This window comes from Grammomys surdaster, unplaced genomic scaffold (genome assembly GCF_004785775.1).
Source record: "Grammomys surdaster isolate TR1022 unplaced genomic scaffold, NIH_TR_1.0 188, whole genome shotgun sequence".
In the NCBI taxonomy this organism is placed as follows: Eukaryota; Metazoa; Chordata; class Mammalia; order Rodentia; family Muridae; genus Grammomys; species Grammomys surdaster.
In genome coordinates, this window is record NW_021604633.1 from 14,286,568 (window position 1) to 14,313,667 (window position 27,100).

At 41.0% G+C, this 27,100-nt stretch overlaps 1 protein-coding gene across 1 annotated transcript in view; it reads right to left on the reverse strand.

Annotated features, from left to right (window-relative positions):
• The window catches only part of Scin (scinderin), a 67,402-nt gene extending 41,732 nt beyond the window's left edge, over positions 1-25,670 (reverse strand). The window contains exons 1-3 of the mRNA XM_028768805.1: positions 25,475-25,670; positions 19,502-19,656; positions 16,438-16,599 (exon numbers count right to left, since the gene is read on the reverse strand). Coding sequence (XP_028624638.1) covers positions 16,438-16,599; positions 19,502-19,656; positions 25,475-25,670 — 513 coding nt within the window. The remainder of the gene's footprint in view (positions 1-16,437; positions 16,600-19,501; positions 19,657-25,474) is intronic.
• Positions 25,671-27,100: the final 1,430 nt, after the last annotated feature.

Here is a 27,100-nt window from a genome sequence, read left to right on the forward strand (position 1 = left end):
GGTGGAAAGATCTTGAGAGTCAGAGGTCAGGGAGAGCTGGGCTGATACAGTGTCTGCTGGACATGTGGGACTCTTAAACTCATGAACTCACAACAGCTCGGCTATTGACACAAGGTCTGCACAGGATAAACAGTCAAAACCCCAGCATGGACTCAGGACGGGTGCACAGCCCCACACCAAGCTGAGGAATCCCTGACAGCTGGCATTGGTGAGGAGAGAAAATCAGTTTTCTTTAGGGGTGTTCCCAGTGGGTGGCCCCACACCCATGTGTATAAGGGCAGCACTAATTAGATTCAGTGAATTATAAAAAAAAAAAAAAAAAAAAAACATGAATTTGGGAGGAGACCATGGGAATGGTCCAGGAGGAGTTGAGGGAGGACAACGAGAATGATGAAAGTGCCTTGGGTTATGTATAGAACTCTCAAAGAATAAATATAAAGATTATATCTTTAAAAAGAAAATTAGAATCAGCTCCTATTAAGGTATGTAAATTTTTATATACTTATCTGCATCTTATTGATTTGACAGCATTATAAAGAACACATTTAAATGAAAAATACATATCATCACTATGTAAGTATCTATTAACTATAGTTCATAAAAGTAAATTTACATAGATCACTTGGATTAAGATTTATGAGTACCTTATTTCAGAAGCGTGATCAAAATCTGTTAAAGTAAACTCTGATGAACATAAATTTGATATAACAATTTCATAAAATAATTTATTCATTTTCTTATTTTTTAAATTAGCCAATACAATTTATATAGAACAACACAGTTAAATAGAGTCAAAAATATGCATAAAACATAGAACCTTAATATATATGTGCCTTATATGCACATATATACATATACATATATATATGTATTATTGAATAACTAAATTAAGAAACTAAGATACCTAAAATCACTCAACAATTTTTATCAAGAGCCATCAAAGGAGTTAATGACCTTTGACTCAGCAGTCATTCATTTTAACAATTATTCACAAAAAGAAGAAAAACCTTTGTGCACAAGAATTGTGATTAGTGTGTGGTCTTAGCAAGGCATAACAAAGCTATTAAATACTCAACAATAGGAAAAGCTGTTTAAATTAAGATGCATAGAAAGAAATGGATGCTGGACTACTAAAATTACTCTTAACAGAGAAATAGGAAAAGTCATTTGTAATAACACGGAGATTATATTATGTGTCATTTGGGTTGAAATATTACAGATTGAACTTTGGTAACAGCAATCATAATATATATGGCTGCAACCATAAAATGAAGACATTTGGAACGTATTTCTCCTTCCCTTTCCTCCCTCCAAATCCTCCCAGAAAGTCCTTGCTCTCTCAGAAGAAGATATTTTATCAAAAAGAATGTGGTTTAACAAATGAAAGAAGTTAGTTGTTTCCCAGGCACCCAGCCTAGCACAGGGGTCCGAATTATCACACACTATGTGGGTGGTAGAAACCTACAGGAACTTCCTGTGTGGGTAGTCTAGCAGCAGACCAAATCATTAAGCACGCTCCTACTATCAGGACGTCCCACGGTTCTGTACTACAGAAAGGTTAGAACATGAGCTATGATAGGAAAGAAAGAACACCAAGAAAGGGATTGCTATGCAACCAGCGAACAGGATGCTCAGAGGTGAAAACCAAAGTGCGTATTCTAATACGGTGTTGAAACCATTCAAGCAAACTATGAAGAATAAAGCAAAGCCACAGGACAACACAGTTAAGTAGAGCCAAAAATATGTATTGGCTACAAAGAAAGGTATTTAAGGAAGCATAGCTTTAAGTATGGAGGCGTGACTAACTAAAGGGAAATTCACCACTGTCTCATTCATTTATAGAGCTCTGTGTGAGGACAATTCTGGAGAAAGGGAATTAACTATGACAAAGCCACTAGGGTATTCTATGCAGAGAGACACCTGCGCTAACATTTGCTTTTCAGCTTCTGTGAGTCTCACCTGGTGAACTGTGGAGACTAGGTCGCATGGCAGCTAAATGTGAGGGAGGGGAAGTGTGACCGAGGAGGGCCGGGACCGTCACTCCTCAGTATGACAGTATGCTTGCAGGTTTTGAATGCATTCAATCATATAATATCTAATATGTTATGTATTAAAATCAAAATAAAGCACACCCACACTGTAAGATATCTTCATTCCAGAGTCATTTTGTCACTCAAAGGCAGTGCACAAAAATGGGACAGGCTTTCTTGGGGGTACTGGGCACAGCTTTGAACAACAAGGGCTTGCAACTGTCCTTCAAAGCCTCCTCTTTCTCATGTTCCCACCTGACTTAATCCATAGTCCTCTTTAAGAACAAAGCATATCTATTAGTAGCTCAAACTTTGGTAAAAAAACTACTAAGAACTGTCTTGTAGTTCATTTCACTCTGCAATATGATTTCACCCCTCAGGATCATCAAGGCACGTCTCTTTCCTGTTTATAACAGACTATATTCCTATTATTTCCTTTCTAGCCCCATTTCTGAACATGCACATTGGAATTCGAGGCATACATGCAGAACGACTTGAATTCCACATCAAGGTCAGCAGTTACAATGGATGAAAACACATGGTTTCCAATGACTATTAGTCACTGAGACTTAAGATCAACAGAGCAGAAAGGGCATTTTTAAAGATACAGAGATATATACAAAGACAGCAGTTTCTGTTGCTATCACACTTCATGTTCAAACCATTCTGCAGTGCAAAAGCACAGAAATTCCTGATGTTAGAAGCACATTTAATTATTTGGCCTGCTGCAAAACTACCTTCACAGAGAGCCCTACCCCGAGAGAGTTTCTGAGAAACTGCATATTGAAAGTTCTCTGGGAGATTCCAGCACTGACTAGCATCAAAATCCTTGCCAGTTACCTTGGGCATACAATACATACATGGAGCCCAGCTCACTATTCTGGCAAGCGCAGCCCAGGGTCTTAGCTCAGAGTCCTTTCCCTACCCCAGTTGATGACAGTTTGCAAATAATTCCTTTCATAGTAGATGCAAGAAAGTAAACTTGAGTGTTGATACTTTATATTAGTTAATAGTGAAAGTGGATCAGAATTAACTCTCTAGTTTCCTAAGATTAATTAGTAACTTTCATAACAGATTTTTTTCAGATTATATAATCATCTAACTTATGTTTATATTGCATATCAAATTAATCATATTAAACAGCTTTTTTTCCATCATATGTTATAGAAAAGTAATGTATTTTCTTACTATTTGGTTTTCAATGGTAAGAAGTCAAAAGCCAGAAGAGTTTGAAGAGTCACCTTAATTAAAGCTTAGCCTGTTTAATCTAATTAATTTGATATGCAAATAGCTGACTGACTTCTGGCAGTAATGTGCAAAAGCTTGCTTCAGTTGTATAAACAGAATTGTAGCAATCCCTTCCATTTACACGGCTTATACCTCACTGCATGACGCTGTGTCTAGGGCGTTTTCATTTTGACAGAGCTCTGCTCTGTGGAAACAGTGCAGATGGTGCTATTAATAAAGTACACTGCCCAACACTCATTCTATTCAGAGGTAGACGGTAAGACTGCTTAGCCTTTCCACACAAGGACACTTTGTATTCAATTGGCACCATGCTTCAATAAACTCTCCTACAACTCAACTTGGTCTGTTTTCTAGATTTGCTTTAAAAAGCAGTTCTGTGTAGAACTATAATTAAAAAAAAAAAGAGAAGTCTGGATTGACATGATAGTTTAATATGTATCATTATAGAAAAAGTTTTGTTATAATCTAAGTTACTTTGTTTATAATTCTACCATAGACTTTAACTGAAAAAACTTCCATCAGTCTGAATGTATGAGGCACCAAAAATTACAAAGTAAACATGGTTTCAGAGGCAACTGTTTTACCTTCTAAGCATTTAGCTAATACTAGATGTGGTATTTCTTTGGGCACAGAATATTAAAAAAATAAAACAACAACAAAACTCTGTAAATCTGGGTACATCCACACAGTTTGGAATGAAGTTTGTTTCCCTCTTTGGCTGTTGGGTTTTTGATAAACATATTGCCCATGCATACTGTGGTAGTCTGAAAGAAAACAATCCTCATAAGCCCTATAGGGAGTGGCATTATTAGGAGATGTGGCCTTGTTGGAGTAAGTGTGGCCTTTTTAGATGAAGTGTGCCACTGGGGGACGGCCTTGTGGTCTAAGAAGTTCAAGCCATGCCATCGTGACTCAGTCTCTTCCTGCTGCCTGCTGATCTAGATGTAGGACTCTCAGCTACCTCTCCAGCACCATGTCTGCCTTGTGTGATGCTTGCTGCTGTGCTGATAACTGACTAAACCTCTGATCTGTAAGCCAGACCCAATTAAATGCTTTCCTTCATAAGAGTCACTGTGGTCATGGTGTCTCTTCACAGACATAAAAACTCTAACTGAGACATACCCTTCAGTAGACGTTCACAAACATTTACCATCCAAGCTGTTAAAGGAAAACAGAATTACTCTACATAATTGGGGAAGGAAGAAATAAAGAGAGAAAGACAGCCTGCTATTAGCAGTTAGTGTGATCCATGAGTAACCAGAAATAGAAGCAAGCAAATGACAATTTTAGAAACAGGTACATTTGAGGAGGGGATGCCTATTACTTATCGACACAAGCAGTAGTTTCAACTACGTGGTCAAAGTTAATACGTAAGACATCAAAGAGCAGGCGAACATCCCTTGTGGACAGGAAACAGAAGCAAAAATAAACCAGTGCTCAGTGATGCCTTTGGAAGTTAATTGAAAGGGACACAAAGCAGTTCACGTCATGTTGACTCACGACACAGAAAAGTTGGCAGAACTACGTCACATCAGACGCTGGTTGCCAGGCTCAGCAGCACATGCCTTTAAAGGCTCTTCCCCCTCAGCAGCCGGCACTTCTTTAAATGAAGGATAGAAGATGAATAACTGACATGCTAGACTACTGACCACTTGATGACCAGAAGCAACTACGTCTTAACTTGGGCAGAGCAGCAGGAACGGAGAAGAATTGAGGATATTTAGAAGGATTAAACCTGCAGGACTTATGGACGGTGACACTGGGTAGTACCCAACAGCAGTGCTTCTCAACCTGTGGGTTGCCCTGTGGGGGAGGGTTGGATGACTCTTTCCCAGGGGTCACAGAAGACTGTAGACAAACAGATATATTTACATTACAATTCATAACAGTAGCAAAATTACTGTTATGCAGTACCAACAAAAATAATTTTATGGTTGGGAGTCACCACAACATGAGGAACTGTATTATATGGTCACAGCATTGGGAAGGTTGAGAACCACTGTACTAGAGGTTCAAAGAAAGGAGAAAGAACTTGGACAATTCTGGCTTGTCTGCTGATGGTGATGTCACTCACTGATACCAGGTGAACAGCATCAGGAGGTTTCTTGTCCCCACATCAGAGAGAGTAGGTGAGATGGTATTTATCTGTACTAGCAAAGTGCTTGGCAAATCAAAGAAAGTTTATAGTCACACTGTATCAAAAGCCTGTTCCAGTAACCATATACGTGGTGACTCAGCTATTCAAGTGACTTGCACAATCTTCGTGCCTAGGACCCTGAACTGTCCAGCACGATTAGATACTTCCTATCCTGAAGTGGTTGTCAACATGCACAATCCATTAAAATAAACAACAAAGAGAGGAGGAGCTTAAAAAAATGATCCACACGAAAGTGTCACCCCAAGCTTTAAATTCAAAATCCTCTGGGATCCAGTGATAAGCTCAGCATTTAAAAAAAAAAATTCCAAAATATTTCAACAGAAAGGCAAAATAAGATTTAAATTAGAAATTCTAACATCATCAATGTTGTCCTTCTTAGGGCCCTTACCCATGCCTCAGCACTAGTAAGACTGCTCTTTGTCCATCATGCTCGCCCTCCACCTTGTCACCTTGTGTACCTCATAGAGGTCAAAGGTTACCTCTTCTTCACCCTTCCACCACTCACTACCCACATATGCAATGCCATTGGTCCCTGCTTTTCCTGCAGGGTATTGTGTAAGGACTTTAAGATAGAGTTAATGTTTCTTCTTATCTTTTCTTCTTACCACAAGGCTCTTCTCTTCTGAAACTAGTCTTATGCATCACTGTGGAGAAAGGACAAATCTATTCAGAACAAAGAACACTTGTTTGTCCCATCTATTTTATTTTTAAACTGAGATTTCTTTTTTATGTAGAGCAAAGATCAAATTCTGAAAACTCACAGTTTTAATTTTTAAAACATGTGATTTTCCCGGGGAAAAAAAACAAACACCTTTTTTTGTCAACAGAAAGGTTGAATGTAGGGCATTATGTGTAAGAGGCAAGTACTCTCCCACCAAGCCATAGCCGTGACTGAAGGAGTCCATATTCAGAGGAAAGAATGATGGTTAAAAAGATGGTTTGTATACCAAGAAGCATGGTCTTCCCTTTAGGTAGGAACCACAGTTCCTAATTCTTAGGCAAGAATATAATATCATACACACACACAGACACACACATACATACACACACACACACACACACACACATATATATGTATATACATACATATACATATATATATGGAGAGAGAGAGAGTGAGAGAGAGTGAGAGAGAGCAAGAGAGAATATAATGTGGCATAAGGGAAACAAGAGAAGCAAGAAGCTGGACTGGAAGCAGTGGCCCAGGACACTTGCCCTCAGTGCACTTGGCATCAGCATGATTTGGATAAGCACATAGCCCAGGATGTGACTGGGAATTAGCAGGGCCTTTAGGAGACGGGACCTACCTAGGAGTCTAGAGGTGAGAAAGTAGCATGCCCTTAAAGCACGTATTGAGATTCCAGCCCCTCTCTTCTTCCATTCTGCTTTTCAGATGTAAGAGGTAAGATATTCCTCCCCAGGACATTCTCACTGTGATACTCTCTCATAGAGGACCCAAAGCAATGGGATCAAGCCACCAGGAACTGAAACCACAAGCCAAAACAGGCCTTTACTCTTCTCAAGTTAATTTTCTGAGGTACTTTTGTTACAGGTACACAAAGATGACTAAATTCATCATTCGCATAGCCATTCATCCTTGAGCCTGATTACCAGGGCAGAAATGACTGTGGGACACGGTCCAGGCAATCAGACCACAGGTGGAATGTGGGCAAAGTGGCTCAGTCCTCTATTGTGGTGTGGAAAAAACTAAGCAGCTGAAAGAGGCAGGGCAAGTCTTATGACTGATATGAGAACATGGTATCAGGGGATCAAGTCAAGCCCAAGAATATTCCATAGCAAAAGTTTTAAGAAAAGAAGCCAAAGCACAGAGCTGGGCACAGTGATACCCAACCATAGTCCCAGTATTGGAAGGTGAAGGCAAGAGGATAGGAAGGTCAAGTCAACCTTGGCTACATGAGTCTGAGTCCAGTGTGAGCTACAATAAGATCATGCCTCAAAGATTTTACTTTTTCAAAACATAGTAGAAAATCACATGGTAGCTTTTCCCCAGCACTTGGGAGGCTGAGGCAGGAGAGTTGTGAACTTGAAGCAAACTTGAGCTACACAGATAAATTCCAGGTCAGCCTAAACTACAGAAATAGCCCATGACTGAAAAATAAAGAAAGAGACACATACATACATACATACATACATACATACATACATACATACATACATGCAGAGAGAGAGAGAGAGAGAGAGAGAGAGAGAGAGAGAGCACAAAACATTAACTAGAACCACACTGCTACAGTGAGGTTTCTATGTAAGTTAAGCTCAGTCAGTCTCATACTTCCATGCCCACAATATTGTGTGTCTGTGTGTGTGTGTGTTATTTAGATCTTAGATCCTCCCATGAGAAGAGAAGTCAGACTGAGTTGTAGTCGGAAATGAAGCTCTTATCTCTGATCACAAGCTCTCCTGATCCTGCATGCCTTCTGCTGTGTAGACACGCATTTGGAGTAGAATCTGCCAAGTGGCTATCACTCCCGGGCTATATGCTAGAAACAAATCCAGCCAGTGAACCCAGTGAGTGAACGGAGAGGAACTGTGAGAAATGCCTTGAGAGGCAGGTTCTGTGTGGTGACAGAGATGGAGAAGCAGAGACTTTAGACCACAGGTGGGACAGGGAAGCAGAGAAGAGAGCAGCCTGTGAAGAAGGTGGCATCTGGGGTGTGAACATGATACTGGTGGGAGTTTGCTGGAGAAAGGTGTCACCGAAGAGGAAAATTTTCTAGGCCATCTGGAAACATTCTGGAAGACATCTGGAAGGGGACGTGTCACACACAGTAGCAACGGTGATATAAGGATGACAGTACTAGAACAGATCTGGAGAGTGATCAGCTGTAAGGGGCACCCTGGGAGAAGGTATCAGCATGACTTCTGGCTTTGGAGCTTGGCAGCCCAGATATGTAGTGGCTCCAGTATAAGTTAAGGACAAAAGGAGAACTGATTTGAAATGAGGGTGACGTTGATGGCCTTCTTTTCTTATTTAATCAATTGATTTATTTATTTCGATGCTTTTGAACTTACCTAGTTTAAAGGTCTCATGATACATATAAGTTGAAATTGAAATATCAAGGCAAGCTGGATATGCCTGGAGCTCGGGGCTAGACTATGAAATGGGGAATTGCCAGTGCATGACGGTTAAATTACCATGGGAGTGAGTGCGATCCAAACGAATGTGTGATGACAGTAAAATAATTAAAAGTGGTGACACTTTTTAAAATGCTCAGTGGTAGGTGGGCACGCGGATCATGCAACAAGAGATGAGAAAGGGTATCCTGAAAGGAAGAGTAAGCCAAATGAGGGATGGCGCTGAAGGCAAGAGAAGCGCACAATGCCTACTACAGCCCAGAGATGGAGGGGCAAGGTGATGGTGGGTGTTCAGAGGCCGTAGCATCAACGATACCACAGAAGTCATCCGCAAGAAATGATGGGATTATAAATCAGATACTGTGCACAGGGACTGGTCAATATCAAGTAGAGACTGCTCTTTCAAAGCGAGGTGGCTGGACACTTGGGGAGTGGGAGGGTCACAGTCAGCAGGGTAGGGCAAAGCTCCGTAGCTGATCCAATGAATTAAAGGGGAAACAGAACAAGCAGAAGAGCGAGGTTATTAACTCAGTACAGGAATTCCCCTCTGGTAAGACTTCATTCTCCACCTGTGGCTGACTTGGGGGTATTTGTCAATGTTAACCTCATATCCTGAACCTTGAGAACGCAGCCCCTCATGGCATGTTCACATTCCATAGTTACTGGTGCTCTGCTGTGTTTGGTTTTGACACAGGGTCTCTTGTAGCTCAGACTAACCTAGAACTTACTATGTAACTAAGGATAACCCCGAACCCCTGACCCTCTTGCCTCTACCTCTCACATATTGGATCCAGCCACAACCTACTTTTTTTTCTGATGGCATATCACAATAATACAAATATAATAAATCATTCTCTAAACTACTCACAATTTACTTTCATACTGACTGACTAAACTTATTATCTTTCAATCTCGTGTCTCATGGGCAACAGTTCACATTATAAGCCTAGGGAATGTCCCCACAGCCTAAGATGCTATAAAAGAGCAAGTGTTTCTGAGGCACATAGAATTCATGTTATTAATTCAGTTTATCACAAAAGCTGAACTTCTCAAACACTATTAAAAACAGGTCTTGGGTTGCACATATAAGCCAAGTTTTGTCCAGCTGGCTTTGAGTCAGTGACAGCTTCGGGCATTAAACTTGTGCTTGTCATATGTGGGTAGTTAAACAAGCCTAAACTATAATAGCTTTGTCTGTGCCCTCTAATGCACAGACAAATAATTAGGTCTGAATAATTAGTTCAAAGCTACCATTGAAATATTCATATGATATATTGAAATATATGGTTCAGAAAAATTGTGTTCAATCTCCTTTGTTCACTGTACCATGCCCTACAATAAAGTTATCAAGATAACCACAAGACCTTATCACAATTAGAAAAGTTTAGCAACGTCAATGGGATAAAGGTTAGTAACTCAGACACAGATCTTCTCAGCATACACTCTAGAGTCTGGAGGACTCCTGCCTGAGTATTCCTTCAGAGGGTAGGAAATGCCCATGCAGAGAAAGCTAGCTAAGCACACTGCTTCCACACCCATCTATGAGGCCCTGAAGCAGGAAACTTGAGCATCTATAAAGATAATTAACTACATAAAATAAGGATAATCTGAGAGTTGAAGAAATGGCTCAGCAGTTAATAGTGTATACCTCTCTTACAGAGGTCAGTTCCCAATACCCACATTGGGTGGCTCACAATCAACCGTAACTATAGTTCCAGGGGACTCAACACCTTCTGATCTCCTCAACACCTGTGCGTATATATACTCACATATAAGCACACAATTAAAAGCAAAGGTGTATCTTCAAAATAAAGATAACTTATTGCTAAACAAACATACGTCTTTGAGTCATACATATCCTAATCTTTTGAGGTTTCACGGTTCATATACCCAAGGCTGGCATTGCCTATGAGAAGAAACACCTATCACTGGGACCTCAGCCTGTCTACCTCATGTAATTACCTAGGCCATTGCAGAACTCAATATTTGTTCCATAAAATAATAATTTCATAAAAACAACTTTCAGGAGAACCCTAGCCACATAGATTCACATTATCAGCTCTGAACTCAGCAGATTCTGAGATGTCTCAAGCCATTCGGCCCGATGCTACCTCACACAACACAAGTTAGCTTTGGCAAGTGACAAGACTGTGATGTAGAGGTAGAAGCCCCAGATCCCCTCTGAGGTCATCATGCAACATAAGTCACTTGCACACACCTTCGAGAACTTTCGTTTCCTTCAGAGAACTAAAATGTTGACAGCTATTTCTCAGCTGTAAGTCTGTCAGGTGGGAGTGAATCCCTGTCAGCTAAGCTAGAGAGGGGACCAGAAGCCAGGTCAGGATGTAGGAATAAGAGAAAACCAAGGTTCCACGAGTTAATTATTTGCCCAAGATCAAAGAGTAGATAATCAGAAAGCTGAATTGGAAGCCATTCGTGATAATTAAATAGATTGTGGAATGTGTGCAACTGCATAATACATCAAACTCAGAAAGCAAAAACATGTGAGCATGATGAATCACAGCTCTGGAAGGTGCCTCATGTTTAAGGTCCCCAGAGATGCCCTAATCAAATACCTACCTTCACAGACAAGAACTTGAGATCCATATCAGGCTCTTATCAGCATGCACTTCCTGACTTCCACATCAGCATCTACCTTTGGTGACTGCACATGGGATGGATACTCAGGTGGAAAGGTCTGATATGGATGTCTTCTCAGAGGTCTTCAAGAGTCTGACATATTCAGAGGCAGATGCTCACAACTAGCCATTGAAGTGATCATGGGGTTCTCAATGGAGGAGTTAGAGTGAAGACTGAAGGAGCTGAAAGGATTTGTGGCCCCATGAGGAGAGCAACAATACCAACCAACCACAGCTCCCAGGGTCTAAACCACCAGCCTGGGAGCACTTATGGAGGGATCCAGGGCCTTAGCTGAATATATAAGAGTGGAGGGCCCTGCTGGGCACAGATGGAAGATGAGATCCTTGACCTCATGAAGGCTGGACGCCCCAGGGGGTGGGAGTTTTGAGGGTGGGGAGGTGGGAGTGGGGGGGTAGATAGAGGTTACATCCACAAAGAAGAAGGAGGAGGTGTGAGGGGATTGGGGGTTCCTGGGTGGGTGGGGGATGGGGTAAGGGGACAACATATGAAATGTAAATAAAACATCCAATAAAAAAATAAAAATAAATAAAAAAAAAAAAAAAAAAAGAACTTGAGATCATCATAACTAGAAATAGAACTGAGGTCTTCTATGTTTGTTTGTTTGTTTGTTTGTTTGTTTTTGGTTTTCGAGACAGGGTTTCTCTGATTAGTCCTGGCTGTCCTGGAACTCACTCTGTAGACCAGGCTGGCCTCGAACTCAGAAATCCGCCTGCCTCTGCCTCCCAAGTGCTGGGATTAAAGGCATGAGCCACTACCACCCGGCCTCTTCTATGTCTTTAAAAGTGACATAATTTCATATGCAAAACACTTGTAAAGGGCTTTCTAAAATGTGTTTAAAAGCTAAGTGTAGTTAAAACAACACTGCACAGGTTTGAGGGACAATTGCAGGTGATCTTTAGAACTGTGTGGCTTAATGATGCCTCTGGGCTTTTCCTTCCAATAAGTATTTCTTCATTTTTGATGATAATAAAGGTGTGGCCATCCTATTCAAAGCAATCTACAGATTCAATGCAATCCCCATAAAAGTTCCAACACAATTCTTTACACATCTTGAAAGGGTAATTTTCAACTTCATATAGAAACACACACACAAATACACGCACACACAAACACACACACATATAACCCACCGCCAACAATAACAACAAAAACCAGAATAGTTAAAACAAATCTGAATAATAAAAGAACTTCTGGAGGCATCACATAAACCCACACACCTATTGGTGCCTGATTTTCAACAAAGCAGCTAGAAATACACACTGGAAAAAAATAAAGCATCTTCAAAAAATGGTTCTGGTCTAACTGAATGTCTGCACGTAGAAGAATACAAATAAATCCATTCTTATCATCCTGCACAAAACTCAAGTCCAAGTGGATCAAAGACCTCAACATAAAACCAGACACATTGAATCTGATGGAGGAAAAAGTGGGGAAATAGTCTTCAACTCATTGGTATAGGAGAAGACTTTCTAAACAGGACACCATTAGAATAGATACTCATTAGAATGAGACTCATTAAACTAAAAAGTTTATTAAAGCAAAGACACTGTCATCCAGACAAAGAGACAGCCTACAGAATGGAAAAAAATATAATTACCAATATCTACATCTGATAGAGAAGTAATATCCAAAATATATAAAGAATTCAAGAAACTAGATATCAAAAAAACTAAATAATCCAATTTGAAAATGAGGCACAGATCTAAACAAGGACTTCCCAATAGAGAAAATTCAAATGGCACAGAAACAAAGAAATGTTCAGCACCCTGAGCCATCAGAGAAATGCAAAACTGAACTACTTACACATGTCAGGACAGCTAAGATCAATAATATCAGTGATAGCTCATGCTAGCAAGGATGTAGAGTAAGGAGAATGCTCATCCTTTGCTGGGGGGATTGCAAACATGTACAGCCAATATAGGAATCGGTGTTGCGTTTCCTTAGAAAAATGGGCATTGAGCTACCTCAAGATCCAGCAATACCACTCTTGGGCATACACCCATAGGATGCTATCCTACAATAAAGACATCTGATCAACCATGTTCATTGCTGACCTATTCAAAATAGCCAGAAACATCCTATGTATCCCTCAATTGAAGAACAGATAAATATAATGTGGTACATTTACACAATAGATTATTACTCAGCTGGTTTTTTTTTAAAGTGTCATCATGAAATTTGCAGGAAAATGGATGGAACTAGAAAAAAAATATCATTCTGAGTGAGAAAATAGACCCAAAAAAGATAAATATGGCATGCATTTGCTTATATGGATATTAGCCTTTAATTAAATCATAACCAAGCTGCAATCCATAGGCCCAGAGAAATTAGGAATACAGGGAGGGACTAGGGGGAACACATATATCATCCTAGGAGAGAGAAATAGAACAGATATTTTATGGGTGGACTGGGGCAGGGGGCAAGAATGGGAGAATTGGGTGGGAGGGAAAGGGGAGATGGAGTGCAAGGGGAAGTAGATAGAATTAAGGGGCATATGAAGGGTGATATGAAAACCTAGTGCAGTGGAAACTTCCTTAAATATATGAAGTCGATACTAATGAAGTCTCCAAATAATGAGGAAGATGGAGTCCCAGCTTCTTGTCACCAAATGAAGCTTCCAGTACTAAGATTAGGTTACATCCAATTGAGTTGTTGGCCATAGGGGGTCCCAGGAAAATCCCCAAACAACCCAAGTTGTTGTGAAGAGAACCGGTTACTACCCACAGACTGACAGCAAGGCCCCGTTGCTGAAGATAATTCCCAAACAACATGGGACATGGATGTGCTGAGATGGTCCCTACATAGAACCTTCGCCCCTATGCTCTAGTGTCTAGGTACAGAAAAGTACTCTGCAGGCTGCCAAAGAAGAAAGGTAAACACCAACTCAGCCACAAACCCTTTGATCTACGATGCTATCCTGCCTGAAAAATATACTAGAGCGGTGGTAGCACAAAGCTTGTGAGATCATCCAACCAATGTCTGATTTGACTTAAGGCCCACCCCACGGGATGAAAACCATTCCTACCATTGCTTGGATGACCAAGAACCAGAGACTAGATAGACCAGAGACCCAACGTAAGACCAAATACTGGTCTTAAAAAGAAAAGTAGTGATAAAACATCCCCTAATGATATTCTGTTCTACTCATAGATCAGTGCCTTCCAGTCATCAGAGAAACTTCCTCCTGCAGCAGATGGGAGCAAATACAGAGATCTATAGCCAGACATCAGAGGGGAGTGGAGAGAATGACAGACAGACAGACAGACAGACAGGCAGAACTTGGAACACCCAGCTCTAAATGTGATGTCTCTGTCAAATCCTTCTCCTCAGATCTCAGGAAACCCTTCAGAAGAGGGTACATACAGAGTGTAAGAGCCAGTGGGGATGCAGGCTACCAGCAGAACAGGCCCTCCAAATCAACTGAGCAATGTTTATATAAACTCACAGAAACTTCACGGGTCTGCACCAGGTCCTCTACATATGTATTATAGCTTTCAGTTTAGCATTTTTTTATGGGACTCCTGAATGAGTAGTCCTCTGATTCTTGTGTGTTCTCTTGTGATCTTTTTCTTCTGTTGGTTTTCCCTGTCCAACTTCGACATGATGGGTTTTGTTCTATCTTATTATACTTTACTTTGTTATGTTTCAAAAAAGGAAATTATGGTTAAAATTAAAGCTGAGATAAATACTTAATTGTGCACAGGACTTAAGGGACAATTGTAGTTGATCTTTAGAACTGTGTGGCTTAATGAGGTCTCTGGGCTTTTGCTTCCAATAAGTATTTCTTTATTTTTGGTCTAGGATAATGATAGAGTGCTCTAATAGCTGGTTTTGCCTGGATGTGGAGGTCATGTCTTAAATCTGGTTAGCAGAGTGGATTGGGTTTTGAAGTTGGAAGGGATTTCTCATGAAATTGACCATGAGACTCAGAATAAGAGACTGCCTATTCCCCAGTACAGATGTCCAGAGCAGGATCACAAACTGTATTTTGAGCACTGATATTGTTCAAATCTCAGTTGCACATCCCAGCTGCTGTGAACCAAAACAATCAAATATAGACTAACAGTATTGAAGCTATAGACACACCCAAACTTAGAGGAACTGATGGCACTTACGTTTCCAGGCTAGTCTCTAAACTATAACCTTAACACAATTCAGGAACAAAACTAACTATGTAGCTGTATGTTTAGAATCCTACTGCTCCCTTCCCTGTGAATGAAGAGTAAACACTTTTGATATCTGTCTGATGCCTTATCTCAAAATACTCCCCAGATAAAATGGCCAAACAAAATGCTTAGAGGAGAATCACATCAACCTGGAGTCTGAGTCTGGCTTCACCATTTACTGGCTCTGACACTTTGAATGGGGTCTAGGCAACTCAAACCACATGCTATCTGAAGCAATGGACTCTGCATAAGAAATAACTATCAGAACATAACTGTGAATCGCATGGTAAGAGTGTGGGTCATGAGGAAGAAGGGAGAAGAAAACACAATCAGGAGGAGCCATCTTGCCTGTCTTTTTATATCATGGCACATGGGTCTTCAATAGCAGGGAGTGCCCTCTACTTTGACTTTGAAAGTCTAGAAGACACAATATCAACCCTACCTATAAGGCACTACCTACCTATGAGGCCTTACAATTCTTTGTCATAATGATAATGATTAAGAAATGTGCCTGATATCTGAGGGGCCTAGTTCTTGGGAGAAAATGTAAGTTAGATACAGTATGCCACATGCCATTAAGATGATACATAATATTTGGATTTCTGGTTTTTTATCTAATAACCCTAAGATCATTGAAAAACCTGAAGCATAAGGTATGTGCATGGGCACACACACATACACACGCACATTTATGTATGCTTATGTGTTAAAATATTTTCCTCTTAGTTCTTCAAGCTCTTTAGACTTATATACCCAACTTAAATTCTAGAACCTTTGGTTACCCAGAGAATCACTCCCCTGCCCACAAGCCCCATTTTTTCACACACAATCAAAGACAAGAATAATTAGCGGAAACTCTGTCCAGAGTCATGAGGAAATACACTGAAAATTGTTCAATTTCTGTTCTATGGTAGGAAGAACTAAATCACTCTTCCATTCTAAACCTATCAAAGAACAAAGAATCTTGGAAGCAGTCCCCTTTTATGTGTCATTTAAATAATTGTCAAGTGTGTGAAAGTGGTGTGCACATCTTATTTGATGCAGCAAATTCCACAGATCTCCACGAGCCTACAAAACTTACGGTGCCAAGGTCAATGATGAAGCAGTCGCCCTTGTTGAAGCTCTGCCAGCTGAGGGGAACTTCCGTGGCCCTGACCACTCTCCGACCCTTCACATGCAGAAGTCTTTTTGCTGTCAGGTCGTTGGTGAGGACATGGTTTAGTCCAGAAGCCACACCTCCAGCCTGGCCATGGGGAGCAAAACACAACACAAAACAGAGAGAGGTGAGTCTGCTACCCAGACACAAGGCACAAGCTGCAAGTCAAGAGAACACAGGATAAATACACCACCTCAGCCCAGGTGGAAAGTGAACCGAGGAAAGAAAATTACTGGTAAAAACCAACAGCTGAGTTGGTTACTCTTTTTTCCCCATCATAAATATAAAATTAAAAATACTTCCCAAGGTCACTGCTGCATAAAGAAAAGTCAACATTGTTTGATCGCCCATATGTTTCCCAGGTGACTCGTGTCGTACAGATGGTCAGTAACAAAGCAATAGGAGGCTGGAAAACTTAGAGATGAGGAACCTCAACTACAGTAGTTCAGAACAGGTACCAAATCTCTTCATTGTCACTCACAGAAAAGAGGACCCCCCCCAACCTTCCCACTATCACAGAGCAGAAAATGGAAATGAGGGAAAGGTGGGATGTTCCTATGAAGAGTACAAAAACAAAACAAAACAAAAAACCAACCAAACCACAAAAAAGAGGGGGGGCTTAATTAAGTATTTTTACCTTAAGTTAAACAGTATACAGAATCGTTATTCTACATCCCCAAGCACAACAAAACAAAGAGCACTGAATGAGAGTTCCTGAAGAAAAATCTATAACTGATACCTACTTCTTGTAGTACTGCAATCATCTTGTACATTTTCTCCTTTCCTAACTAAATTAGGAACTGTACCCATTCTCATAATCAGCAATAAGATGATTTTGACAGATTTGTTGATGATAGGCTCTCTCCAAATAAACTGCTTCCCAGGTAACAAAGCATTATATCTTTGTCCTGACGTATGAGTCTATTATTTATGCCAAGAGAAGCAGAGAATGGTGACTACCAACTTTGCCCCCGGGGTGAGACAGTCACACAGTCACTTCTGTTAGAGACCGGTCAAAAGTTGCATAGACTCATTCTTGCTTTATTCAGTCTTGCTTTATCATCTGAACAGAGCAATAACTGTGGCAAACGCACTTACTGGGGGTTTATACTAAATGAGATCATGTGTATGCCATGATTAGCATAATCTATAAAATTCAAGTAAAAGCGGGTGAAAGGGCATTATACGGTCATCTGGGCCATTCTCAGTGACTAGTTATCTCTGAAGCCACACGTCCTAGGAAACTGTTGCCCCCGCAGTCATTCACACCAGCATTGCGCTGCTGATTAGGGAAGTCAGCTGGTCTTGATGGTCTATAGGACCTGCATTTACAAACATCTCCATTGTGAAAAATGCTGATTTGTGGCAGCATAAATGTTGATAGTTATAAGATCATTACCCAACAGCTACAAAGTTACTTTTTATTATGTCCACTTCTGCATTGTATCCAAGGTCCTGTTAATCGACGAGTTCATCCTGAGTATGTGGTTATATTAGAATTTTATTGTTTATTGTAATGCTTAATCCCCATGCAATACCTGAATGGGAAAATTGTGCAAACTGCATTGTACACTCCAGAAAACCAAGGGTCATAAAAAGCTTATTCACTTGCCTGAGGCAAGCCAGTCATCTGTGGATGAAATGGTTACTAACAAGGTGACTTTACCTCTCCTGCTTTGAACAATGTAAGCTTAAAGTTTTTCAAACTTGGCTTCGTTGATGTGAAGGAAACTTCAGAATCTTTTAATACAAACCAGAGGTATTTATGGGAATTCAATAAAAACGAGAGGCAGCAGTCTCATGTTTGAAGTGGTTTTCATCCTAGTGTGAAATAATGATTCCAAGAGGTAGATAAAACCTCATAGTTCTTTTGTTCTGATCTCATGGTATTGCAATATTTAATCAAGAATATAATCAGATGAAAATAGACGTAAGGCTGACACCTTTTGGTCATTATTTTGGGGTTTGGTTGGTTGGTTTTTGTTTTCAACTTTGATATAGAGTGTGACTCTAGAGCTTACACTACGGCCTTGAACCCATGATCCTGCTGCCTCAACTTCCCAAATATTGGGAATATGTGTATGCGCCCCCCAAGCTTGACTTAAATCTGCCATTTAAAAGGGCAAATTAGCATATTATCAGAAATCCTATTTAGCTCTAACGTCTTAGGGATGCAGCAGGAGTGGGGCAGCAGCTGTACAGGGTGCCTGGGGCACATGTCTTCCTAGAGAAGGCTTGCCTCTGGGGTATCCATCTGGGAGGGCATTCCTCCCTCAGTGTTTTAACTGAATATGTGGATAGGGAGGTAAGAAGTAGGAAAGGAAGATCCAACTATAAAGCTGACTGGGAGAATTAGGGTGAGGAACAAAGTCTAGCTTTTACTATTCATTGCCTTGGACAAGATCTAGCCTTTACTATATATAGCCTTTAGAGGCCTGTTTAACTATTAACACATACACTTTTTTATTATAAAGGAGCTGAGAATGCATCTCAGTTGGTAGAGTGCTAGTTCAGCATTTGGAAATCTCTGGACTCCATCTCAAATACACCATGAACCAGGTATGGCTACATACACCTATGATACCTCTTAGGAGGTAGAGGCAGAAGGATCAGGAGTTTAATGTCATCTTCAACTACATAGTGAGTTTGAGGCCAGTGGTGTCTCAGTGGCTACAAGAGAGAGTGTCTGAAAAAAGATGCCATTGTAAATGAATTATGCCATAATAATTCACATCATATCATATATTCAGAAACTGAGTTTCATTTACTGAGTACCTCATATGTCTGACAAATATGAAGATAAATCACACACACACACACACATACAACCCAAAAACAAAACCAACCAACCAACCAAAAAACAGATTCTGAGAAAAAAAAAAAATGCTGTCCATGAAGCTGTAATCCATGAAGACATGAAGTGTGGATGACCAGGAACAGAAATTGGTTGAAAATGTCACAATGGAAAGCGTCAATGAGAAATCCTTACCTTGTACTTCAGACCGCCTTTGAAATAGCCCACAAAATCAGTTGACTCATAGCCTTGAAGCTCTCTGCTCTGTACTGGTTTGCCACCCAGATAGTCGTCCATCTGGACCGTGAAGATGGCCGCTGCTGTGCTCTCATCCTGTGAACACTCCTTTCCTGAAACCAACACACACCCTCAGTTTCTTGAGGAAAAACAACAGGGCAGAAGAGTTGAGGCGAAGGACACCAGAAGTTCTCTTTTCTTTTATTCATTTATTTATACATTTTAATTGAAACATAATCATTCCCCTTTCTCCTTTCCCTTCCCTTCTCAAATTGATTAATATGTATATATGTATATATATATGCATATATGCTTGAATTTGTATGTATGTGCAAATGCATATGCATATGTATATGGGATGTACAAATATATTGATCCAGCCTACTGAGTTCATTTTTGTTGTTTGTATGTCTGTGGTTTCAGGGCTGACAGTTTTGTGTTAGGTAACCAGTCAGGGAGCTCATCTTTAGCAGAGGCTAATTCTCCCTCTGCCAGCAGAACATGGCAACGTCCACGGACAATTTAACATGGAGAAGCTTTTTGTTTTTTTCAGTGATGTTTCAGGACAGGAGTCTGAGCTGAAAAGATCAACATGTGACACGTTGTCCGTCTCAGAACCAAGAGCTTTTCATGTTACTACTTTTTCCGGTTTCTTTTAAAATTTTTAAAAGAAATGCCGCCATGCAGATCTGATTGTGGAAAAAATCAATATATGCTAGCAAGACTGAGGCGAGCACTCATTTCATGTAGTTAATAAAATCCAGCTGGAAAATGTTCTGGAAGTGCCTTACCATCACGCTGCAGGCTTACAGTGTAGGCTTACAGTTTGCCAGTGAGAAATACGAACTTTGCGGGCCACAATTAAATAACAGCATCATTTTGAAGATAGAAAAATGAATAAAACTTCACCTGTCCCCTGCCTTTGATGCTGTTTCCCCACTTTACTATGCCCTTCCTCTTGTTGTATTAATCACTGATAGCAAGGCAATAAAGGAACTAAGGTGCTGACATCTCATAAATGCTATATATCTGATAGAATATAAGACAGCATGTAATTAATGTTCACAGTTATGAAATAAAACCTACCCAGGCAGAAGCCAAGTTCATGAGTAGCAATATCTACAGTGTATGTGATGGCTAGAACCAAGACAGGCTTGAAGATGACTCACAATTCATTTTTTAAAAATTACAACTATAAGCCTTCAAAACCCTCACTACATCTGAGCTGTACAAAAAAAATTATAATTGCTAATAATGCAAATTTCAACACATTTATACTACTCTTGCCGTAGGCCACATGGTACTAGTATTTTATATGAATGACATTCCAGTAGCGCCAGGAAACAGACCTGTTTTATATTATGGTACTGTGGAGATCATGGGCACACTGGGAGAGGCTGAGTAATTCTTGAGGTTATAAAAGACTTTCAAAACAAGTTTATAGAATTCTAAAGAGCAAGCTCTTAGGAAGGACAATACATGTGCTTTTTAAAAGACTTTTAAAAATTACTTATATGCTTGTCTGTGTGTCCTGAGAGCCAGAAGAAGGCATGGGACCCTCTGAGTTGAAGTTATAGGCAGTGTGAGCCACCCAACGAGGGTGCTGGGAACAGACTTCATGTCCTCTGCAAGAATAGTAAGTACTGCCAACCACTGAGCCATCTCTGCAGCCCCACATGAATGTATTTATTATGATTCTTATTAGTAGTAAATTCTTAGGTGATCACAATATGTAGCTTTCCTCTAATGAGTCATAAGTTTAGAAGCAGTCACAGTATTTCCTTGAATAATGCCAATTGCAATTCATCAAAATTGAGGAAAGGAAACCAGTTACCTAGGCTAGGGAACTAGTCAAGGTCCTTTACAGTTCTCCTTCTCTGTTCACAGGTGACCCTACATAGCAAAGATCTTCTCAAACAAAATTTCAGTATCCAGAACAGTACTTGATACCATAACAGTTTTTGTAAATTTTCTTTGGCCAAATGTATTTGGATGTCCAATTCTGCAATCTGAAAAGATGCTGGTGTCACTGTTCCTTGCCTATTTCCTCAACCCTCATAATAGCAGATCCTGGTGTCAATTTCATGCAAAGATGCTTTAAGAAGACTCTTAAGTCAAGGTTGGTATCAAAGTTATTAAAGATGATGTATTTGGCAGAAATGCTGCTATCTGACAAGTCAAAGCATGACTCTTTTGAGGTAGGTAGGAATGGTAGGAAGGAAGTTAATGAATGAGATGGAAATAAGTTAATTAGGCCCATCCTCTCACCTGCTGATGTTTATGTACTGTGCTAGGCCAGAGAATATCAGAGTAAATAAGCCAAAACCCTTGCCTGCAAAAGTTGAAAAGATTTAATGAAGCCAATATAAACCTTTTTTAATGTATTGAACTGAGTGAGAGAAAGTCTACTGAATCATGATGAAATTCTAGCAGGTACTCAAAAATGTTTATGTATGAATTCTGCTTCTGACTTCATTCGATTTCCCACGTGAACTGTGTTTGTGACATCATCCCCTGCTTTCCTAAACTAGTTCTTCTGATGCCTGTTATGACACGCTGTGTTGTGCTGCTTTACATTCTGCTGTGTGGTGTTACACTTGCATGTATGATGTGAACCTCCTAAAACTAGGAGACAGGGCGATTTTATAAACAAACCCCAGATTTAAAGAGAGGTCTCACAAATAGACTTACCTAGTTCTCGTTCCTGATTTTAAAATCACTTTCCCACATTAGGAATAGAAGAGAATGGGCATCTTCACTGTGATGAGAACCATCTACTGAGAATACACAGAAGCAGGTAGCACTTCTGTAAAACTTCAGTGTAGCTCCATATTGTATGATATACTGAGGTGCACAGACTTTCGCAAGGGAGCAAAACTAGGATCCCCACAGAGACACAGTCCACCTTATTTGTTCATCCTCAGTGTTATGAGTTCCCCATTGATGTGTCTATGTGAAGTTAGTTCTGTGCAGTTTTACCACATGTGTTAGTTCACGTGTCTGCCTTCAGAATCCAGATACCAAAATCCTCTGGTGTCAAAAAAAGGCCTTCATGTTGTTTTTCTTTTAAATTTTTTTCTACATTTATTTACTTTGTTTAGCCAAAGGCCTGTTCATGTAGAGATCAGAGAACAACGTTCAGGAGTTTCTTCTCTCCTTCTACCATGTAAGATCCAGGGATAGAACTTGGGTAGCCAGAGTCAGCCTTGGCAGAAAGCTCCTTTACACACTGAGCCATCTTGTTGGCCCAGTGGTCATCAGTTCCTTGGTATTGTCACTAGCCTTTTGTATAATATGAGAGCCTTATATTGTATATTATATGTTATATATTATAATCTAGTCCTTTTGTGTCCCAGTGCCCTGTGTAACATGCAAGTTAGGACATAAATAAATGTTGTTTTAAAATTGATTGAAGTAACATCTAAAGCAGGAGAGGAGAAAGGATGAGGGAAGGTGTTTATAATATAGGTTGGAGGCACAATAGCACCTTTAAACTAACCCCTGCCTGCAGACTGGATGCTGTGAGGAACCAGAGGCAAAAGGTAGGAGCAGTTTAATAGCTAGATATGAAACTGAAACATTTGCTAAGAAGAAACAACGTAAAACATTTGAAGTTACATCAACGACTTCTTACTTTTCCTGCCTCTAGACCTAGAATATGACCTCAGTTACTTAAGATATGCACTAGTGTCATGGAAACATTGAGAGGACAGACCTAACTTATCTCCTCATCTTAGTCCTGACTCCCTCCCATTTCGCCGGCTTCCTCCTGTTGGGTCTATCTCCTCATCTATACACCATGTGCCTCTCTCATGCAGCCTCTCTCTAACTTCATCCCTGCACTTTTGGGGCTTCCTCCTAGAACTTGCTTCAGTCACTCTCTCTAACTAATCCTCATGAACTCTTCTCTATTCAGATCTTCAGAATAAAGAATTTCCTTTGCCGGAAGAACTGAAACAGCAAAGGCTACTGGGAAACTCTGAAGGTGTCCTGATACCTCTTCTGCTGCCAGTTGTCTCTGGCACAGGAACCTCCTCCCCCCACTTACTTCCATTCCCCTATGTCCATCGAGACTACTTGTCCTTGTAGCACAGAGCCTATAGATCTCTCAAGTCACTAACCACATTCTACCAGTGGTTTACCTTTTTTTCCTTATTGCTCCTTTGGGGTGATAAATTCTCTGGAAAGTTTCATAATCTATATTAAGTGACTTACAGGCTTTTGGACATCTTGAAAGGCTATAGATGAATTAGATTGTAATTAATATACTATTAACTTTAGGAGGATTTTCCAGATTTTTAAGATCATAGGCTGTTTCTGCCCAAATTATATGCTATTATAATTGTGAAATTGGTTAGCACTAAATGGAAAATTAAGTCTAAGTGAGTCAGGCACTCGGGATGTAGTAGCAGGAGGGGAGAGAAAGAAGGGCCAATTTGGGCTACACTTAAGTTCCAGAGAGTTCTGGGCCATCCTGACTACAAGCCCATGTCTCTCTAAACCTGGCAAAGCACCATGCTTAAGGAGCCTTCTTGGATAATGAGAAATTTACTGAATTAAAAGATTAGTCTTCTTGGAACAGTCTTCTAATAAAGCCAAATATAGCCGCAGCTAACAGCAAACTGAATTTTCACTCATTTAAACTCACCCAACTGACACTTGAGACACCCATCCATTCTACACCCCATATTCAGTGTGGGAATGCTGTTCTACCTAGGATCACTGTTCTATGACTAGAGCATATATTACTATGTCGTTTGTATTATGACTGGAGTGGCATTACAAGGGGAAAAAACAGGAAGGGGCCCTCAACCACCACAAGCAAGCACCCAGGGCTGTAATTAAAGACACTATCTTTCCCTGTGTTTCCTGTCTCAGATGCCTGCTCCCAGTGTCTGCTAAGGCTTAGGAAATCACTTCTAAATGTTTGCACTTATTTCTTAAATTTTTCAGATATTAGAAATTAAAATGAAATGGTGGCATTCAAAGTTCGTGGTTTTGAGTGTTTTCCCTCCTGAACTGAAGAATAAATATACTGAAAGAAACACTGGTATAAGGAGGGACGCTAGCTTGAAAAGAAGGCTTAGATAATCCGCACGTTGTCAGACGGGGTGTGTCTACTGGCACAAGACCTCACAGAGAAAGGTTGAACATTCAGGATGTTTACGGGTAAAAGTAGAAGGTGGAGAAAGTGGAACACACGGCCAGTGTCCTCCTGAAAGCCTGGCACCAAAGCAGCTCAAAATAATTACGACCGCTGAAGGAGCTGTTTTGGTCCACACTGGGTCCTTGTTAAAACAGATGAATAATAAGTGAATAATTTGAAACAAAACCTACCTAAAGAAATACAACAGCCAGATAGGGCAATTTAAAAAAAAAAAAAATGATGTTAACTGTATCTTTTCCCAAACAGGCAAGCACTGTTGTGCGGGGATAATCTTGGTTTGGGAGCTGCGTAGATAAGTAATCACAGGTAGGGTAGCAGGGAAATTTAAGCCGGAGCCCCAAGGCAACAAATACAAATAAATAAAAGTTTAGAGCTGGGAGTGGAGTTTTCTCTCCAGCTGCAACAGATATCTATAGACATGTTTGATTTCATCTCCACCCTGCCTGAAAAACCAGGACTGAATTTGCCGGAGGGTACTCAGTAGTTGGCCAGCACCTGGGGTTCTCTCAGGCAGGCAGTAGCCCAAGAATACACTGGGGTTTGGAGCTAAAGGGGAGAAGCCAGAGGAATGAATATGACACCCCCACCCTCCATCCCCCAGAAGTAGTTTGCTCAAGACTGAGTCCTGGATGACTCACATCTCCGGAGTTTGCAGCTCGCCAGGAGCTGACCTGGGGCTAGTAGAGGGTGCTGGCTGAGTGTTACCTAGCCCGCCCAGGTACAGACCCTGGACCCACCGCTGCCCTGTGCTGCTCGCTGCTTACCCAGCCAGAAATGCAGGCGGTAGGAGAAGCCCCTGCTTGACGTGGTGTGCAGCACTAGGTAGGCGTCTCCGACGTAAAAGTCACCATAGGCACCCTCGGGCACCGGTACCAGTTCCAGCTTCTCGACCCTCCACACCTGCAGCCCAGCCTGCCGGCCTGCGCGAGCGAACTCGGGGTGCTGCAGCACCTGTGCCATAGTGCCGCGATGCTGGCCCGGCTGAGGACTTGATCCGCGCGCCCTGAGCCCAAGGAAGAGCCAGGTGACAGCGAACCTGCTCTCCCTGCTTTTATGCGGCTCGCCTGAAGCGGAGGCGGGGTAGGGAGGGAAGCCAACAGCCACGCCCGACCCCAGGCGGGAACCTGCATCCCAGTTTGGACCCAGCTGACCAAAACTCTAGGAAATACCTCCCTCCTAAAGCAAATAAGTAAATAAATAAATATTATAAGAGCTATTTTACCTTGCAACAGATGGATTTTGCTCACATCACCCGGCCCAGTGCACACTGGTCCCCGCAGCCCCAGTTCCTTCCCTGCTGGTGTTCACTCTGTGATGCAAAGGTAGGGAGACAGAGCGTTAAGAACTAGAATCATCCGCAAAACAGGTCTGGCTATGAGGATCACAGCACATAGAGTACCGTAAGGGGTCGGAATAACTGGCTGTATCGCTTTCGTAAGCGCGAAGAGTTGTATTGCGCTGTTCTTTAAAAGTCGCCTCGCTCATTGTCAGCTCTCCTGATTCATTCTGGACACCCTCCCAACTCCTGGTGGCCACAAGTTTCTCTTTGGATAGGTCCATATACAACGGTACGTCAGGTTTTCTAGAAAAGATAAAAATCAGACAAATTATCTGCCTGCCAGCGTCACAGATCCGCAAATCCCCTGGCGTCCCGGAATTGTGGTAACGTGCCACCTGCCTGCCTTAGCCAAGAAAATCGCTGAAAAAACACATCAGCCCTCCCGGGACGCTCTGTGCTGGGCTGTTCATGACTGTGATTTTAAGCCTGACCTGTGTTCTTAATTACCTGATTTCAAGGCACTCGCTTCTCATTGGTTCACTGATACTTTTTGTTTTGCTCACTAACGAATGACTTGCGTTTATTTCATTACATTCAGAAACTGATGTGGTAAAGAATTCTATTATTGAAAATGCAACTCAGAAACGCACAAAAGATTAGAGAGTTGCTTGTTTTCAATGCACATAATTGTTTCACTTGGTCCTCAAATTGCAGAGCTCCGTGGAAGGCCCTTAACAGTAAGGGCACACTTAGGTGCTCTCTTGAATGACCATTTTAAAGTAAGCAATACTTACTTTAAAATACTTTTCAGATAAAAGGATATATTACTACAGCCCAAGTTTATCTGATGCTGGGGCTCAAACCCAGGGCTTCATGCACGCTCTACTAACTAACTGAGCCATATCCCAGCCCTCGCTGTATGCATGTGTGTATCATAAGATCAGAAGAGATTTATAAAGCCTCCAGGAAGTACTCCAGGGAAGTATGTCTCCTGATAACACTTTACCTGGCAACTGCACACACACAGTAAGGAGGGAGGGAGGGAGGGAGAGGGAGAGGGAGAGAGAGAGAGAGAGAGAGAGAGAGAGAGAGAGAGAGAGAGAGAGAGAGA